Source organism: Pavona decussata, unplaced genomic scaffold (assembly GCF_977016875.1).
Source record: "Pavona decussata unplaced genomic scaffold, jaPavDecu1.1 SCAFFOLD_194, whole genome shotgun sequence".
Taxonomy (NCBI): Eukaryota; Metazoa; Cnidaria; class Anthozoa; order Scleractinia; family Agariciidae; genus Pavona; species Pavona decussata.
The window spans coordinates 18,497-34,375 of NW_028145603.1; the positions used below are offsets into that span (position 1 = coordinate 18,497).

The window sequence follows — 15,879 nt, forward strand, 5'->3', positions numbered from 1 at the left end:
ACTTTCTCCACAAAATGCATTTGTTTGTTGCCGAGAATCAAAATAAATAAAATTTTCAGTTCATGAGTCCGCAGAAACACTCTTCTTGAGTTGTTTGTGACTAGAAAAGTTTTCGAACAAACTGCGAAATACAAACGTGATGTTTGATGGTTGTCTATAGCAAAAGGATTTTACGAGTTGGCGAAGGCTTGCAAGCTTGCAGTACTCCAGGACACTTTGAACTGAATTAGCACAAGCTAGGGCAAAAATGAGCGAAGAATTTGTGAATTGCTTTCTTTTTATTCAGGAGTCACATAGCTAATAGCCTGCAAACGCAGACGTATTTCCGGCTGTCGAGATTCTCTCCGCCGAGAGAATCTCGACAGCCGGCTACATCATGCTAAGGGCGGAAAGCGCGCTCTCAGCTGCAGTTTCAACATTTCCGATAAAAGTAACTAGATTTTTTGTGTATTAAACCGGCAGCACGGTTTCAACCTGCAAACTGGAGATTTTTCATGAACGGAAAAATTACCAACCTGCCAGGTCTCCAAGTTAGTAGTCTTCTTCGCAGCCGCTCGGGCCGGAGTCGCGCAACGCTCCCCGTCCCCACGTGGGGACGGGGGGCGTTGCGTGACTCCGGCCTGCCGGAGCGGCTGCGAAGGAGACTAGTCTACAAGCAGCCTGTTCTAGGCGTTCAGATATTTTGCAAGAAGAAAATAAGCGTGCAAATAATCTGAAGGGGAGCTTTTTTGTAAACTCGCATCGCAATTTTCTTTGCGTGGCTCCCCACAGTTACCGGCTCACTTTCTGAACGCCTGGAATAGGCTTAACCTGTACCCCACGCACTTGAAATGATAGCTTTTTAGTTCTTTGTCAACGCATCAGCAGTGCACAAAGCGCATATATATTTCCTTTTAAAATCTTTGAAAATTTAATATGCCGGTGGAAAACCCTTTCAGTGCTGTAAAAGTCGTCACAGTACCCCCGTGACTGTTGTCATGACTCCGTGACACATACGGAGTTTACTCGAAGCACGAGTCAAGCCTTAGCCCGAGTTCTTCTTCTTCTTCTTCTTCTTCTTCTTCTTCTTCTTCTTCTTCTTCTTCTTCTTCTTCTTCTTCTTCTTCTTCTTCTTCTTCTTCCTCTTCTCCTTCTACTCCATTCACTTGAATCGCGTCTTCCGTACCGTACAGTTAGTGGCTGCCTGCCTTACTGCCTCGAGAAATAAAGCCGTTTACTCAAAATTGGAATCGCGTTTTGACTTTTCGTATGAAAAGGGAACTTAAGCAACGACGACGTAATCTCATTAGGATATTTTGATGGCTTGCTTGAGTAAGAGATGTACCATTAGATTCACCGTTTTGAACTGTTTGAATAACCTCCACAGCCGCTTTGTTTTGATCCGGTTCACGTTCCTTGGTTCTCGTTTCAAATTTGTATTTGCACAGTATTCTTCTTGATTGAACACCGCCGGTTTCTTTGGCTCAATTTTTAACGTAATGTTTTATTGCTTATTCAATTTTCGAAAGTTTTTGAAAAAAAAAAGCACGTTGCGGGAAACGTAAGATTTAACGTCGACCACTGTTTCCTGTAACAAGCAAGTTCAATTAGGTCTTAAAGAGTTACTGCATGTTCTTCGTCTTTAAACAAATGACAGTTGTTTTATAATTGTATACTGTATGAACTCTTGTTTTCGTTAACGTTGTGGGCTACTTTGTGTCTTTATACTTCACACTTGATACGTTTTGTAGTTTTACTTAATAAAGTGAAGATTGTACCATGCCTCGTGTTTATTTCCGAAGCGGCCAACCTCTATTAAGCGGCCACTAAACAATTCCCCCAGGGTGGTCGCTTAATAGAGGTTCGACTTACAAAATTTGGGAAGTAAAATTGAAGCATTCAAAAGCAAGCTTTAACGATTCTAAGTTGTAACACAGCGCGCGTGCATCCTAATCTAATAAGATCCTATTGGCGTTATCATGGTACATTTCTCAACATACGCACAGCCGTGCGTCCATCCGATGACGTGTGCAAGTCAGATAGAGAAGCATGTGCGCGCTATGTCTGTATATAAAAGCTTTTTACAGAGAGACAACAACATAAGCAATGTATATTTATAAGAGCTTGTCGAAGTTTAATGAAACGCTAATATTAAATTAAACCGTTATGAGAAGCTACTTTCACCTTTGTGTTTTTGTACAGCACATTTGGAGAATTGTAATTAATCAGGAACATGTCATAAAAGAATTGGTTCATACTTTTAGCTAAACGTAACTCGAGTTATGGCTGCACTTGTGAAGTTTGGAGGGCACTCAAGAAGCTGGAGTTGCTCTCGGCTACGCAACTAACGGCCAATTTCTGACCGCTTACATAACATACTGTAACATTTTAGGCCAAAAGCTAACGGCCGAATTTGGAACAGCTACTAAAACATACTGCAACATTTTAGACCGATAACTAACGACCGAATTTGAATCCGCTAAAGTTGCATACTGCAAAATTTTAGGCCAATAACTAACGACCGAATTTGGATCCGCTTATATCACATACTGCAACATTTTAGGCCAATAACTAACGGCCGAATTTGGAACCCCTACTAATACATACAAGGCCCTATGTGCCACGAGGCACGAAAAGGATATATGACTAATACATACAGCAACATTTTAGGCCAATAACTAACGGCCGAATTTGGGATCGCTAATAATACATACTGCAAAATTTTAGGCCAGTAACTAGCGGCCGAATTTGGAACGGCTACCCATACACGGTGCAACGTTACGGGCTTATTTGCCGTCTGTAGATCAACATTAACTACATACTGCAACATTTTAGGCCAGTAACTACTGGCTTATTTGCCGTCGGTAGATTAAAAGTAAATGCGTACCGTGACATTTTAGGCCAGTAACTACTGACTTAATTTTGCGTCGGTATATTAACTACATACTAAAACACCGACGAAAGTTAGTCGCTTAAAATGCTACAGTATATTTAATCGCATATTATGTCATCGTTCAAGTTAGGAAGGAAAATGAAAAATTCACCGTCGTGTGCTCACGTTCTCCACAGAACCTTGAATTTGGTCATTTCACGTTGTTATTTTGCTGATGACGGCAAAGAAATGCACAAAAACATATAGCGCAAGTGCAGAGTGATTGTTTTTTCTCATTAAACCTATTGTTTTGTGGCGTTCTCGTTCTTTTGCCGTCGTCTTTGCTTAAGTTCCCCCGGGATTTTATGACGCTCTACTTGCCTTCAAATTTCGCTGGTAAAGACGGTGTTAGAGCGAAAGTCAAAATACATTTTTTTTACGAGCCTGAGAGGGGTCCTGAGAGGCAGGAAAAAACAACCGAGACATTTTTTTACCCAGCTAGACTGAACCAGTTTTTTAATAAAAAAAAAATCTCAGCAAACAAGACATTTAGAAACGTAACGGTTTCAGCCAGTCAATTGTCTAATGTATTCAGTTCTCAGCCAGCTCTATTCCAACCTGCAGAGCAGGTTTTTAGTCGAGCGGCCTCATCAGGTACTCCTGAACAAAGCAGAGTTTTAGTGCAGAGAAGCTGATGACGATTCTTGTTTAAAACGCTTTTCCATTTTTCTTCCCCCGATACATGAAATTATGTATCTCAAAGGATATTTGTCGTGTACGGGCGAGTACGGACAAGGAATATTGAGTTTCCCTGCTAGCAGAGAAATATTGCGTGCACCTTGACCACATTTAGGCAGTGTTGCAATGTGTTGAATAACAGTTGATATCTGTGGCGGTTTCCTAACGATTTCTCCGAGAAGAATGAGAAACTTCGAGATTGCCTTTTATTCTGATACAAATTTAAGGTTTACAGCAAACAAATATTTGCAAGCGCCAAAAGAAAAAAGAAAAGAAAGAAAGAAAAAGAAAAAAACTAGCAACGATTTAAAACTGCGCGCGCTCTCCAGGCAGAAGCCGAGTTGTCACGAATTAGCGCGCGCAAATGACACGCATACCTACTATCACGTCATTATAACGAACGCAAGAAAAAAACCGTTGTTATTTATTTTCAGTGAGGTTTTGCGCACGGCGCTCCTTACACCATGTAGCGCCGAGATATTTATCTTCCGCCGTGAGAATGTCCTCTTCGTGGGACCAACCAGTGCAAGTTACTTTCCGAGGGGTGTCTCTCGCCAACCAAGAGCTCAACTTCCAAAAAGCTGCTTTTGTGATCAATCCTCGCTCGGATCTCTTTCGATATTGGGAGATCGTTAGTTCCTTTAGCATTTTCTTGACTTGTCTGATAGTTCCGTTTCAAGCAAGTTTCAATTCACAATACTCAACGCTGTGGGCTTTTGCCTACATCTTCGATGTCTTGTTTTTCGCGGATGTACTGCTTAGATTTTGCGTTGGATATTTCAGCAAAGGAACTCTAATCGCGGATCGATCGTTGATCCGCCGACGCTATCTCCGAGGCAAGTTTTTACTGGATTTACTAACCATCATTCCGCTGGATTTTCTTGCTTTTGGAGTAGGGACACATCTCAAATGGCATCAGACTTTGTCTCTATTGAGGTTAAACAGGATTTTGAGGGTTTACAGGCTGTTATCGTTTTTTGGTAAGTTCACATATTTTTCTCAGTTCGTTCTGTACGTAACACGCGCTTGATTTAACGATCATTTCCGTCGCGCAGAGTGTACGGCATTCTTTTAAATTTCATTTTATGAAGTTTCTCGATGTTTATGTCTTTTCTGTCACATTTTCAGTCATCGAAGTGAAATATACCCACTCATAATTTGACTGTGCGTTTCAGTTGAGAGGCCTGAAGTCAAACGAAACCGAAACTTACCGAAAGTGAATTTAAACTTATTATAAAAGTTCAATTAAAGAACTCCGATACAGGTCTAGACTTTAAACAAGTTCGCAAAATTCCGGCTAAATGTACTAGTTAACACTATTGTACTATATTTTAATGGTCGAACAATGTTAGAACGCGCTTAGCACCTCATGAGTGTGTTTGACGCACATTTTTGTTGTTGTTGTTGTTGTTGCTGTTTTATGAACCCTTTGCCGTGATGTTAGATTACGTTTAACCGCGCGTCCAACATTGTTATACAACAAATACAGCATGTGTTTCCGGCTATATTGTCTGTACTCATGTTAGTTATGAAGACCATAAAACGACGTTATAAAATTTTCAAAAAATCAAGTGCGGCGAGCTAGTGGTTTCATTGCCAAGATTTGAGTATTTTATGGCGTCACTTTATGGTCTATAAGAGTATAGATCATAGAAAACTAACGTCGATTTGTTTTTCACAAGAACATGGAACAGTTTTTGTTTTTGCTCATTAAGCTTTTTGCTTTGTGGCGTTGTCGTTGCCGTCATCGCCGTCGTATTTTCGTAAGATCCCTGATAGCTACGAGCCAATCGGCACGCAGGGCCCGGTTGTTCGAAAGTCGATTAACGCTAATCCACGATCAAAAGTTAACCGAGGTTTTCATCTCGCTCATTAAATTAAAAATGATTTTAAAGGCTCATGTTTAGCTAATGAAAAAGAAAAGTCTAAGGCAAAACTAAGGGACAAAAATCTTTTGGACGAATCCTTACGGATGAGTAAATATACTCGAATCAAAGTTCACGTTAACCCAGGATTAGCTTAATCGGGCTTTGAACAACTGGGCCCAGGAATTTTGATAGTTACTATCAGGAGCCATAATCGAATAATTGAATTACAATACGGATGTTTCCAAAAACGGAACATGAATCCGATGAATCCGCAATCCACAATCTGGGTGGACACTGGCAGTTTAGATCAAAGTCCGAATTTCTGATGTGAATTCATAGTAATGTGAATGATTCGAATCTAATCCGTTCCAATCCTGGTTCCAATTTACCCGTCCGGTCCCGGCGCTTCCCTTTGTTTCTTGAACGAATCAGTTCTTTCATGAAAAATAAAATCCAGGGATCCAGGAAAAATTTCGTTGAAAACGTATTAATTCTCAAGACTGAAGCACAAAACGAAATCATTTTTCAGTTAATTAAGGTGATGGTACACGGAAAAGTTCCTAACACAAGTTCTTGTCGTGTAAATGATAACGCGCGACAAATTTTATCGCGGCCATTTGTTACGGCAACACATTTTCTCGGTGGAAATCGATCGTAAAATTTTTTGATATATTGATTAACTGTCAATAATTCAGGAATTTGACTTTGCGAAACCTCAAGGCGCCTTCATAATAAACTATTAAAGGTATATAAACTTGTTTACCAAACACACGTGGACGTGCGTGAACGAGGCAAAAAGTGTTTATCAAAATGATCGCGAACTTTTATCCTACGTTCACATACGACGGCTTCCATTTGCCAACACGTGTTTGTAAACATGAATTCAGTACCGTATGAAGAGGCATGGCAGTTCAATAGTACATGTTTATTTTTTTTTGTCATCATTCTTTCAGAAATTTTCCGGTTTGAGTGTGTGCGGCGATAAGAATTAAAATAATATTAAAGAATTAACTGAAAAAATGCGTTTTACCTTGTTTGTTTGTTTCTTTCTCTTTCTCTTTCGTTAAGGATCACGAGAGAACGAACTAGGATCTAACACTTCGCTGATCAGGGCAATCAAATATGCTACCATTGGCACGATAACAGTTCATTTGATGACATGCGGGTGGTATTCATTAGCATGTCCCAATGCAGGGGCTGATGACAACTTATGTAACCGTGAAAGTTGGGCAGTGAAGCTTGACACAGGTAAATTGTTTTAAAAGGTTTAGTTTAAATATAGGAAGTGGTAAGGGTGTATTGGGGGGGATGGGGTGGGGTGGGAAGGGGTGTTTGATTGGGGAGGCGGCATAACCTAGTGGTCAGGGTTAAGTTGCTCGAAGCATGGTCAGCGCTAACTACTGGTTAAGAGGTATAAAACCTATAGGTTGTCATGGTATTTAACCCCGGATAGCGCTAACCATGCTTCGAGCAACTGGGCCCAGAGCGCTGGACCAGAGGTCCCGGGTTCAAGTCCCGCTCTGACCATTTGGATTTGTTTCATGGTACCCCCGTTTTCAAATCCAAGACCACGGTTTGTAAATAGCCGACTGGTTTGATTACCTCCAGCTGGAAATTTTAACGAATGTTGTGTTCAGTTTGTATATTTATTTCACTGATTTATAGTGTCCCCCAATTAGCGCTGCAGTGCTAAATACTTAGACACTTAAGGGGGCTCGAAAGAATTGTTGGAGATTAGAACATGTTTTTGAGTGCAATAATATTAAATTAACATTCACGCATTTTTGTTGTAATTGTGATTTTTTTTTTCTGTCGTTGTTGTTGTTGTTGTTGTTCAAATGAACACAAATTTACTGTCATTGCAGGTATTCAGTTTGCTGACGTTGGACAGAAATACTGTCTGTCACTTTATTGGGCGACTGCGACAGCTACATCGACTGGGTGAGTTGAGAAGCGACTGTGACTACTGGCCTCATTATTACCAAGGGTTAGCACGATGTCCACTTCTTGCATGCTCGATAGTATGTATGCAATGGAAACAACGAATGTCCTTTAGGCACCAGTGCGTCTCAACTGTTCCCACACGAGCAGTTTAGCTTGGCATTCAGCTTTTTGTAGCTGTGCTACAGCAGCATTAAAAAGGATTTTGAAACGTCGGAAATGGGACATTTTTAAGTCGTTAAAATAGGACTTGCACCCATCTCAACCCCCCCCCCCCCCCCCCTTCCTTCACCCACCCACTCAATCCACTTCTGTTTGTCACGTTTAGCTGTCAGTTCATGACGTGCTTCGTTATGTCTGGTATGGCTAAATACTACCAACGTAATCACAGGATTCGATATATAACTAAGAGACGTCAGTGCAAGCACAAGGGTCAAACGGTGTTCATCCTTGGGCTCCGACCCGCTCGAAAACTCCCTGCATGCTAAATTGGGAATGGCTCGTCTAGGGTATATCTGAATATGAATATAATTATGTAACACATATTTGAGCTGCAGGTGAAAGATTAAGTAGAAAAAATACCCTCTCAGTTATTTAAGCAGTTGCGAAAAGAAAACGTGAAAAATAAAAATCAGGCTTGAATGGGATTCGAACCCAGTCTGCAATGCCGGTGCAGTGCTCTACCAACTGAACTATCAAGCCAACTGGGAGCTGGTCATATTGTGAGTTCGTAATATACCCGTAAAGGATGAATAAATGAATGTAAATATATGAAGCATATAGTATTTGAACTGCGAGTGGAACTGAGAAAATGAAAAACTTTTTACGATTCCCCTCTCTAAATTGATTTATCAGTAGTTTGCTTTATTTTGTTACTGTACTTAACGTTTTATTCATTGTTTATAACTCACATTCTAGCATTGTAAAGTGCTTTGAGCTGACAGTACAGTTTAGTCAGCTATACTGGAAATAATCATTAGTAAAGTGCGTTCGACCCACTCAGGCGCCGAAAACTTACCTAGTTTCAGTGCTATGAGATTATCATTTTGATAATGGCCGCCAGTGCTTGTCCAACCCCTAACATCAAAGAACAAATTCTCCTATGTTGTCCCTATGTTTGAATTCTTATAAAAGTACTGGGAAGAAGTTGTTAAAATATCAAGAAAATAAATTCACCTTCGGTGATCATTTCCTTGATTCTCATAACCTCAGGGGTTGAATAAGGATTAATACTACAAGGACAAATTTGATGGTCAGATCACTGTTAGGGCTTAAACCGTTAAGGTGCAGAATAAGATAACGAAACTTCAGACCCACTAAGTACTGTCCGCCACACCAGTCAACTTATCGTATGATTCAACATCAGTTAATGTTCTTTTCCAGCTATGGAGATCTACACGCGGTCACATTGAAAGAGAGGTGGTTTTCTACTGCTGCCATGTTGGTGGGGATTGGATTGTTTTTTGGGTTTATTTTGGGTGGAATGGCGTCCATGTTGACCAACTTGGATTCACAGCGAGCCAGATATATACACCATCTTAACGTCATCAAAGACCACATGGTATGTAATATAAAATGTAAAGCCTTCACAAGCCTGGGGAGGCCCCAACTTAAGGCTGGCTTCCATATGATCGCGGATCGCAGATCGCAATAAGGTCTGCGATCGTCTGCGATCATATGGAAACCAGCCTTTAGATAGAACATGGTTCTATCTTCTGCGATCGTCTGCGATCGCGATCGCAGGATCTCAGACGATCGCAGAGGTAGTTTCCATATGATAGCAGACGATCGCAGACCTTATTGCGATCTGCGATCTGCGATCCGCGATCATATGGAAACCAGCCTTTAGATATATACTTGTGCCGGGAAAGACGTCCATTACTGGACGATTCCTGGTCTGCGTAGCTGGCGGGATGGTTGGGTAACGGAACCGCGAGAAGGGCCAGCGAAGCCGCAAATGGAATGGAGTGTAAAATTTCTAGCGGCTTGGATCGCTCATGGAGGATTCGCCGCTAAAACTTTAATTATATTCGCGTGCGGACAATACCGCCAGCTACACGAGACACAGGGTTACCAGCCTCAACATTTTAAAAAGGTTCGTTCACTTGGGCGACTTTTGATGGAACAGATTAATGGCAATTTTAAGTGCGATTTCAAATAGCCTGTTTGAACTATTAGTGATTTTGAATGCGATGTCGAATGATATTTGTGGAAGGTCATGGGTTCGACTCAGAGTTTCTTTCAACTCAAAACTCTTCTTCTTTTAATCGCCTTTTTATCTTTTGTTATTCTCTTACAGAGTGACATGAAGATCTCTTCCGCCATACGTTCCAGAGTGATGGCCTACTACGAATATCTGGTAAATTCTAAGCAAGAGCAGGTCTAGGGCTCGACGGAACCATTATAGTAGCATTTCAGTATCCTAACGCTTTCCTTTATTAGTGTTGTTCTCAATCTAGGCCAGTTATTTTAAGTCCTGGCAATATAGTGGAATCTGGATTACTCGAACCTGCGATTTTTCGAACCAAAACGTCCCCTTGCACTTGCTTTAGTCAGATTTTTACCCCCGATTTCTGGAACTCCCCATTTTTCGAACCAAATTCAGTTTCCCTAGGAGGCTCGAAAATCGGTATTCCACTGTATCAGTTAGAAACTATCAACCTTTGGTCCAAAGGGGAACTGTAAAATCAGGCTCCCATATCCCCAAGAAGACCGGTGTTTCCAAACTGAAAAGTTTGCCGACTGCGATTAGTGTCTTATTTTTTTCAGCAGAAGTTTAGCAGGCAAAATACACCAGCGCGCATGCGTGAACTTGCTTCCAAGCATCTGATTCTTAGAAGGATATTTTCGCGAACGCTAGCGTACTGCGCATTCTCCACCAGTACTGTCACTGTGGCATGAAAGAGTCTACTTTTAGTCCAAAAAGCTACTAAAATGAGTCACAAGCGGCTGGTATCAAAATGTCTTGGTAGAGCTCTTATGACTTGCTTTAATCTACATTTTTCGGGGAATATGAAATTTCTTTTCTGTCTGTTTTTCAGTGGACACATAATCGAGGCGTAAGTGGAGTCGGCATGTTTGACGATTTACCGCTGACCTTTCAAGCTGAGTTGTCTCTTATGATTAACAAGAAAGTATTGGAAAAGGTATCCACAAAAAAACGTAGTCTTAATATGGGGGTACTGTTACTCTAAACGTTGGTGATCTGTCTAATAATAATATTAGTCTTATGTTATCTTGAGAACGCGCAAGCTTAAAAACAGCAACAACCATAAACTTCAATTTGGGCTTAAACGGGGAGCGTCATGGGGTTTTTGTTAAATGTGGTGAAATTAGACCTTCACATATAGCTAGAAACTAATTCTAAAACACGAGAGGAAATTAATCAAGTCAATTCTTGAAAGAAGCAACTCGTGGTTCGTTTTGCGCATTTTGGAAACAAAAATGCGAAAACTTTTGAAAAAGGTTGGCCTAACATTTTTCAAGTTTCAATCCAATCCTGCTCTATCTCTGGCTATAGGCACTAATTGATGACAGTTTTATTGCACTGGGGTGATAATTTTAAACAAAACTACATATTAATTTTTTTTGACAGACAAACATTTTGGGTTTTGAAATGACATCAAATTCGTGTGATACTTCCCCTTAAGGGGGCCCGCAATGAAATCAAACTCTCCCCAATTTGAACGCGGTCAAAAAGCGAAAACAAACAAAACCTCATACTGGAATCTTTAGCTTAAGGACGGTGCCTACTTTTGCTACTGTACATATGTTCTACGCACCTGGAGATACTCGGGTTTCCTATGGGTGATACCTGCTAATAAAGGGATATTTTTGCGAGGTTTAAAACTACGCGTAGAAAGCAGAACTTTGCAAGTGCTCTTGGTATCCAAAATGAAAATTTGGGGTAACCAGGCATTTTTCAGAGATAATAAAGCTTCGATTTGGAAAAAGAATATCATACATTGTTTTTATTAGAATGATGTATTATTCTAGAAAATGACACATGCAAAAACAGTACTCGGAAAAAAGAAATCCGAGTACTCCTATCAGGCCTTAGCTCCCACGAGTCTCCTGTAGCTCAGTGGCAGAGCATCCGAACTAGTAATCGGAAGGTCTAAGGTTCGACTCCTGAAAGGAGCACTCGGATTTCTTTTTTCCGAGTATGCCTGTGTCACTTTCTAGAATAATACATCATTCTCATTCATTCACCAGGCTGGATATATACCATCACATTTATTTCATATTGTTTGTATTTTACGGCATTTTAGAATAATTGTTGCTTAAATGGTCATTATCTCTTAAAAAAAAAAAGCATGGTTACCCCCAATTTTCTTTTTGGATTCCAATAGCCCTTGCTAAGATCTGCTTTTCCCGCATAGTCAGATAAACCGCCCAAAAATACTTCGGTATTAGTAGGCACCGTCCTTAAAGCGGAGTTATAATTTGTAACGGAAAGTGTTTTATAGATGTATTGAAGTCTAAGTTTACAAAGACGTAACTATTTAAAAACATGCATTCTGACTTATCGGACAGGTGAAACTCATTTCGCTCCACAAGCACGCCCTTTCGTCTACTTCACGCCTAACAATTAAATTTAAAAACAAATTTCAGTTGCTTTTTTATATCACAGGCGCCATTATTCAGAGGTCTAAATCCTGGATTTAACCGCATGCTCTCATTGGTGATCCGTCCGGTTTTCTACATGCCCAATCAAATCATAGCAAGCAAGGGAGACATTGGACATCACATGTTTTACATTCATAGGGGGCGCGCAGAGGTATGTCTGTCAGTTGCAACAACTACGTCATGTGTATAAAACATGTAAGCAATTGTAGCAAGACAGTGAACTTAATAAAGCCTCCACACTTTTTCGCCAGTGGGTATTATTTTGGACTTCATAGTACTACTGCATAAAGTCCGTATGATGACTATCGAAGGCTTATAAGTTTGATGCCAAATATGACATAAAAGGAATGAATAAATGAACGTGAAGGGTACAAATGAATGTTGTGCCGGTAGCACCAAGGACGCAAATGATGGATCAGAGAATTAACTAGGCAGTGTATGCTTAAGTGCTAAAGTGAACCTATGAATTTCCCACTAAGCGTTAGCCCTGGTGAGAAATGTTCATTTGAGGTCTGAGGTTTTTTTTCTTTGCCCTGTGCGATCTCCCATTTCCTTACTAGTGCTAACGCTCAGTGGGATATCCATGGGATCACTTAAGCACTTTAATATACACTGCAGAGTTAATTTTCTGATCCATCGTCTATATATGACATACAAGCGTTTGCATTTTTTTCCTTCAGCAACTATTTCCACGTAGACGATACTGAGCTAATCTGTCAGGCTTGACCGGAGAAATATTACTTAAACAGATTGGTTCCTAAACAGTGATCTATTTTCATTTACCCTTTACATCTTTTTTAACTAGTTCTTGTTTCATTTTCTTTTTGAAGATTCTCTGTGAAAATGACGATGAAGTATTGGTGACTCTTAAAGAGGGGAAACTGTTTGGCGAAGTAAGTCAGTGCGATATTGTCTATTAAACACGGCATTAAGGCATGATTCAAACTGACGACGGAAGCGGAATCAGAATCGGAGTGCAGAAGGCCGCCACGTTTTCCGTTCTAAATCTCTCGTAAAGGGATTGGAAATGAGCTATGTGATTGGTTTATTCTTGTGTTTGCGCTTCCGGTTCCGATCAACCAGTTCACACTTGATCGCAAGGGACGGAATCAGAAGCGGAATCGGAAGAAAAAAGAAAAAAGGAAACGTCCTGATCCTTGCGTTTCCGTCTCTGCTTTTTTATTCGCACTGGAACGGAAGGTTCCATACCCTTCCGATTTCGATGCATGGAAATTACACCGCACGTGAATATTATAATTAAAATCCTTTTTTTTTTCTTCGTGCTAGGTGAGCATGGTGTACAATCTTCCAAGGTCAGCTTCCGTTCGAGCAGCCACTCCTTGTGTCATCTTTCTATTGGACAGAGCAGATCTAAACAGAGTTCTCAAACATTATCCAGAAGGTTAGTGGTCGATTGTGCTATATATTGCCGTTGTTTTTGTTGTTGTTTTTACCCCGAAAATAGCAACCCAATGTACATGGAATGGAAAATTACCAGGAAAAAAAACAATGAAAATATTTCTGGAAACAGGCGAAAACAGCTTTGTCCGTTATCCCTGCACTCAATGCTTTGGACACAAATAATCTTAGCAGTATAAATGAAAAGGAACATGAAACTACATGTGTAACCCAGAGCATCACGCGGGTATAGGGAAGGTCATGCCTGTGACTCCTATATCCGGCAGCACGTGTAGCTCTAAGTTGGCTACGTCATTTTCGACAAAGGTATTTGTCACTTTTCATATGACTTCATGTTGAACAGAATCTATTTAGAATCTAGCTCTCTTTTCACTGGTCCCTGATAACCTGCAGCTACATTGTTTTTTTAGGGCTGGACACATTGCTCTGTTGTTCGTTCTTTTGTCCTCTTTACCAACCATGTAAGACAATGCAAACGGTGCAGGTCGCCCAACAGAATTACTTGTGTCTAGGAGAGGATTAGGGATAGGGGGACACCTTGTGAAGGCTAATTTAATATAATATTAACGAATCTGATTTCACGCTCTAAGTCCATTATGCTTAGATCTGAGAGGTCGTGTGTTTTCTTGCCATGTTAATTTCTGTGGAAACGGGAAAGCAGAATGACACGGAGTAAAGACATCGTGGCAAGGCGAGAACCAACAAATTACTAAATCCATGATAAACCGGGTACAGCCGAGTGCTATCAGCAGTGTCCCGCGGAGGGGGAGGGGGGGGGGAGGCTATTCTCTATAATGGACTATACGGGGAGGCTCACGCGCAAAGGTACCCAGTTTTCAAGCTGAGCTATATAACAGGGTAGGGATTTCACGAGTCGAAGTATAGAAAAAGGTGTGGAAAACTATCATTTTAGTGATTAAAAGGGCCTTTTAAATATCTCGAACACACCCAACGAGAAAAAGGTGTTTCTACGATAGGTAGAAAGTGTGAAAGGGGTACCATTTGCCATGGACGGTAAATGACAAGGTTACCTCTCCTGTCAAAAATCGTATAGAAAGGGGTAAAGGTTTGGACCTCTGGGCGGAGCCTTCCCTTATAAAACTTTCTTGTGTAACCTATCCCCCATCCCCCAGTCCCGAGCGCTGCAGACCCAAAATTCTCAAATCTCATAAATTCATAGCAAATTCCCTTTATTATTTCAGTGGCTGAACAGTTGTATTTAGCCGTTGAAACAAGATGCGATATCAACCAAACTCAAATAAGCGCCCCGTCAGAAACTGACAAAAATACACTCTTGGAAATGGAAAATGAACAAGCAAAACAGTGTTTACGACAGAGCACGGTTAGTATAAGCCACGAAGTATGCTTGGCAAGCGTAAGAAAGGGGGAGGGAAGAGGGGCATGCGCGCGGGCGAAGCGAGGGTGGCTTACTCCCTCCCCCATCCTAACGCCTGCTAGGCAGTCTCTAAACTACGTCAAACTGTAGAGGGGAGGGTACTGGAGACCTTAAGATTCTAATAGGAGTTTTTTCAATAAACAAAGAGCGCGCGCGAGTGAATCAGTGTCATTTTGGCGGGAAAACGAGATAGCCTTCGTCATTTTACTACGAGTTTTTGTGAGAACGACGTATTGCCGTAAACGAGTCCTCGTAGAGTAGGTGAGTTTTTAATGTTTGGTTTCACCAAAGGACTTAGCTATCATTGTTCAAAGAAACTGTGTCAAGTTCGTCGCTCACAAAGAGTAAAATTAAGCTTCCTTGAATATATCACTTCTTAGTTCTTTGCTAAAAACTTAAAGAGACTTTGTCACCCCAGGCGCATGCGTGTATTGTACTCTTATACTATAATTAACTGTAGACTATCCAAAAAATGACATTTTACGAAATCTTGTTGTTATATTTCCAGTTGTTGTACACAGGGCCAGTTTTGCCTGCTTTTATTTCGTTATGCCATATATTTCAGTACTAAAGTTTGATTTTTTTTGTCTTTTATTATCTCACCTGATACCTACGGTAAATAAATACGTTAGATGGATATATAGATATTAGAGAGATCTAGGACCGCGTTTGCGGCAAACGGCAAACGTCAAACTAGCTTTACATTTCATAAAAAAATATATATATTAAATACACCCGAATAGTGCAAGCTAATTCTCACCTATTTGATGCTAACGCAAACCCACTCAACTTCACTGAGAAAGCCGTAAACATAGGATAATCACGATCACCTGGTCATTTTTGCCGTTTGTCACCAGCGTGATCTTTCAACTTGAGAATAGAAAGATTTCGAATTACGTTTACGACAAACGTCAAAAGACAGAAATGACCACGTGACCATGTTTATCCTTCATTTGCCGCTCGCTGTTTTCAGTTTGTCAATGAAATTGGGTAGCTTTGTGTTAGTATGAAAGATCAGCACTATTCTCCTCTCATCT

The 15,879-nt window shown here is 40.6% G+C and overlaps 1 protein-coding gene across 1 annotated transcript in view; it reads left to right on the top strand.

The window, feature by feature from the left end:
- Positions 1–3,998: 3,998 nt before the first annotated feature.
- Positions 3,999–15,879, top strand: part of LOC146461821 (uncharacterized) — a 50,830-nt gene continuing 38,949 nt past the window's right edge. Inside the window, exons 1-10 of the mRNA XM_085086385.1 lie at positions 3,999–4,569; positions 6,526–6,705; positions 7,323–7,398; positions 8,782–8,959; positions 9,698–9,757; positions 10,440–10,544; positions 12,032–12,178; positions 12,858–12,920; positions 13,315–13,429; positions 14,649–14,788. Of these exons, the coding sequence (XP_084942511.1) occupies positions 4,089–4,569; positions 6,526–6,705; positions 7,323–7,398; positions 8,782–8,959; positions 9,698–9,757; positions 10,440–10,544; positions 12,032–12,178; positions 12,858–12,920; positions 13,315–13,429; positions 14,649–14,788 (1,545 nt within the window). The 5' untranslated portion in view covers positions 3,999–4,088. The remainder of the gene's footprint in view (positions 4,570–6,525; positions 6,706–7,322; positions 7,399–8,781; positions 8,960–9,697; positions 9,758–10,439; positions 10,545–12,031; positions 12,179–12,857; positions 12,921–13,314; positions 13,430–14,648; positions 14,789–15,879) is intronic.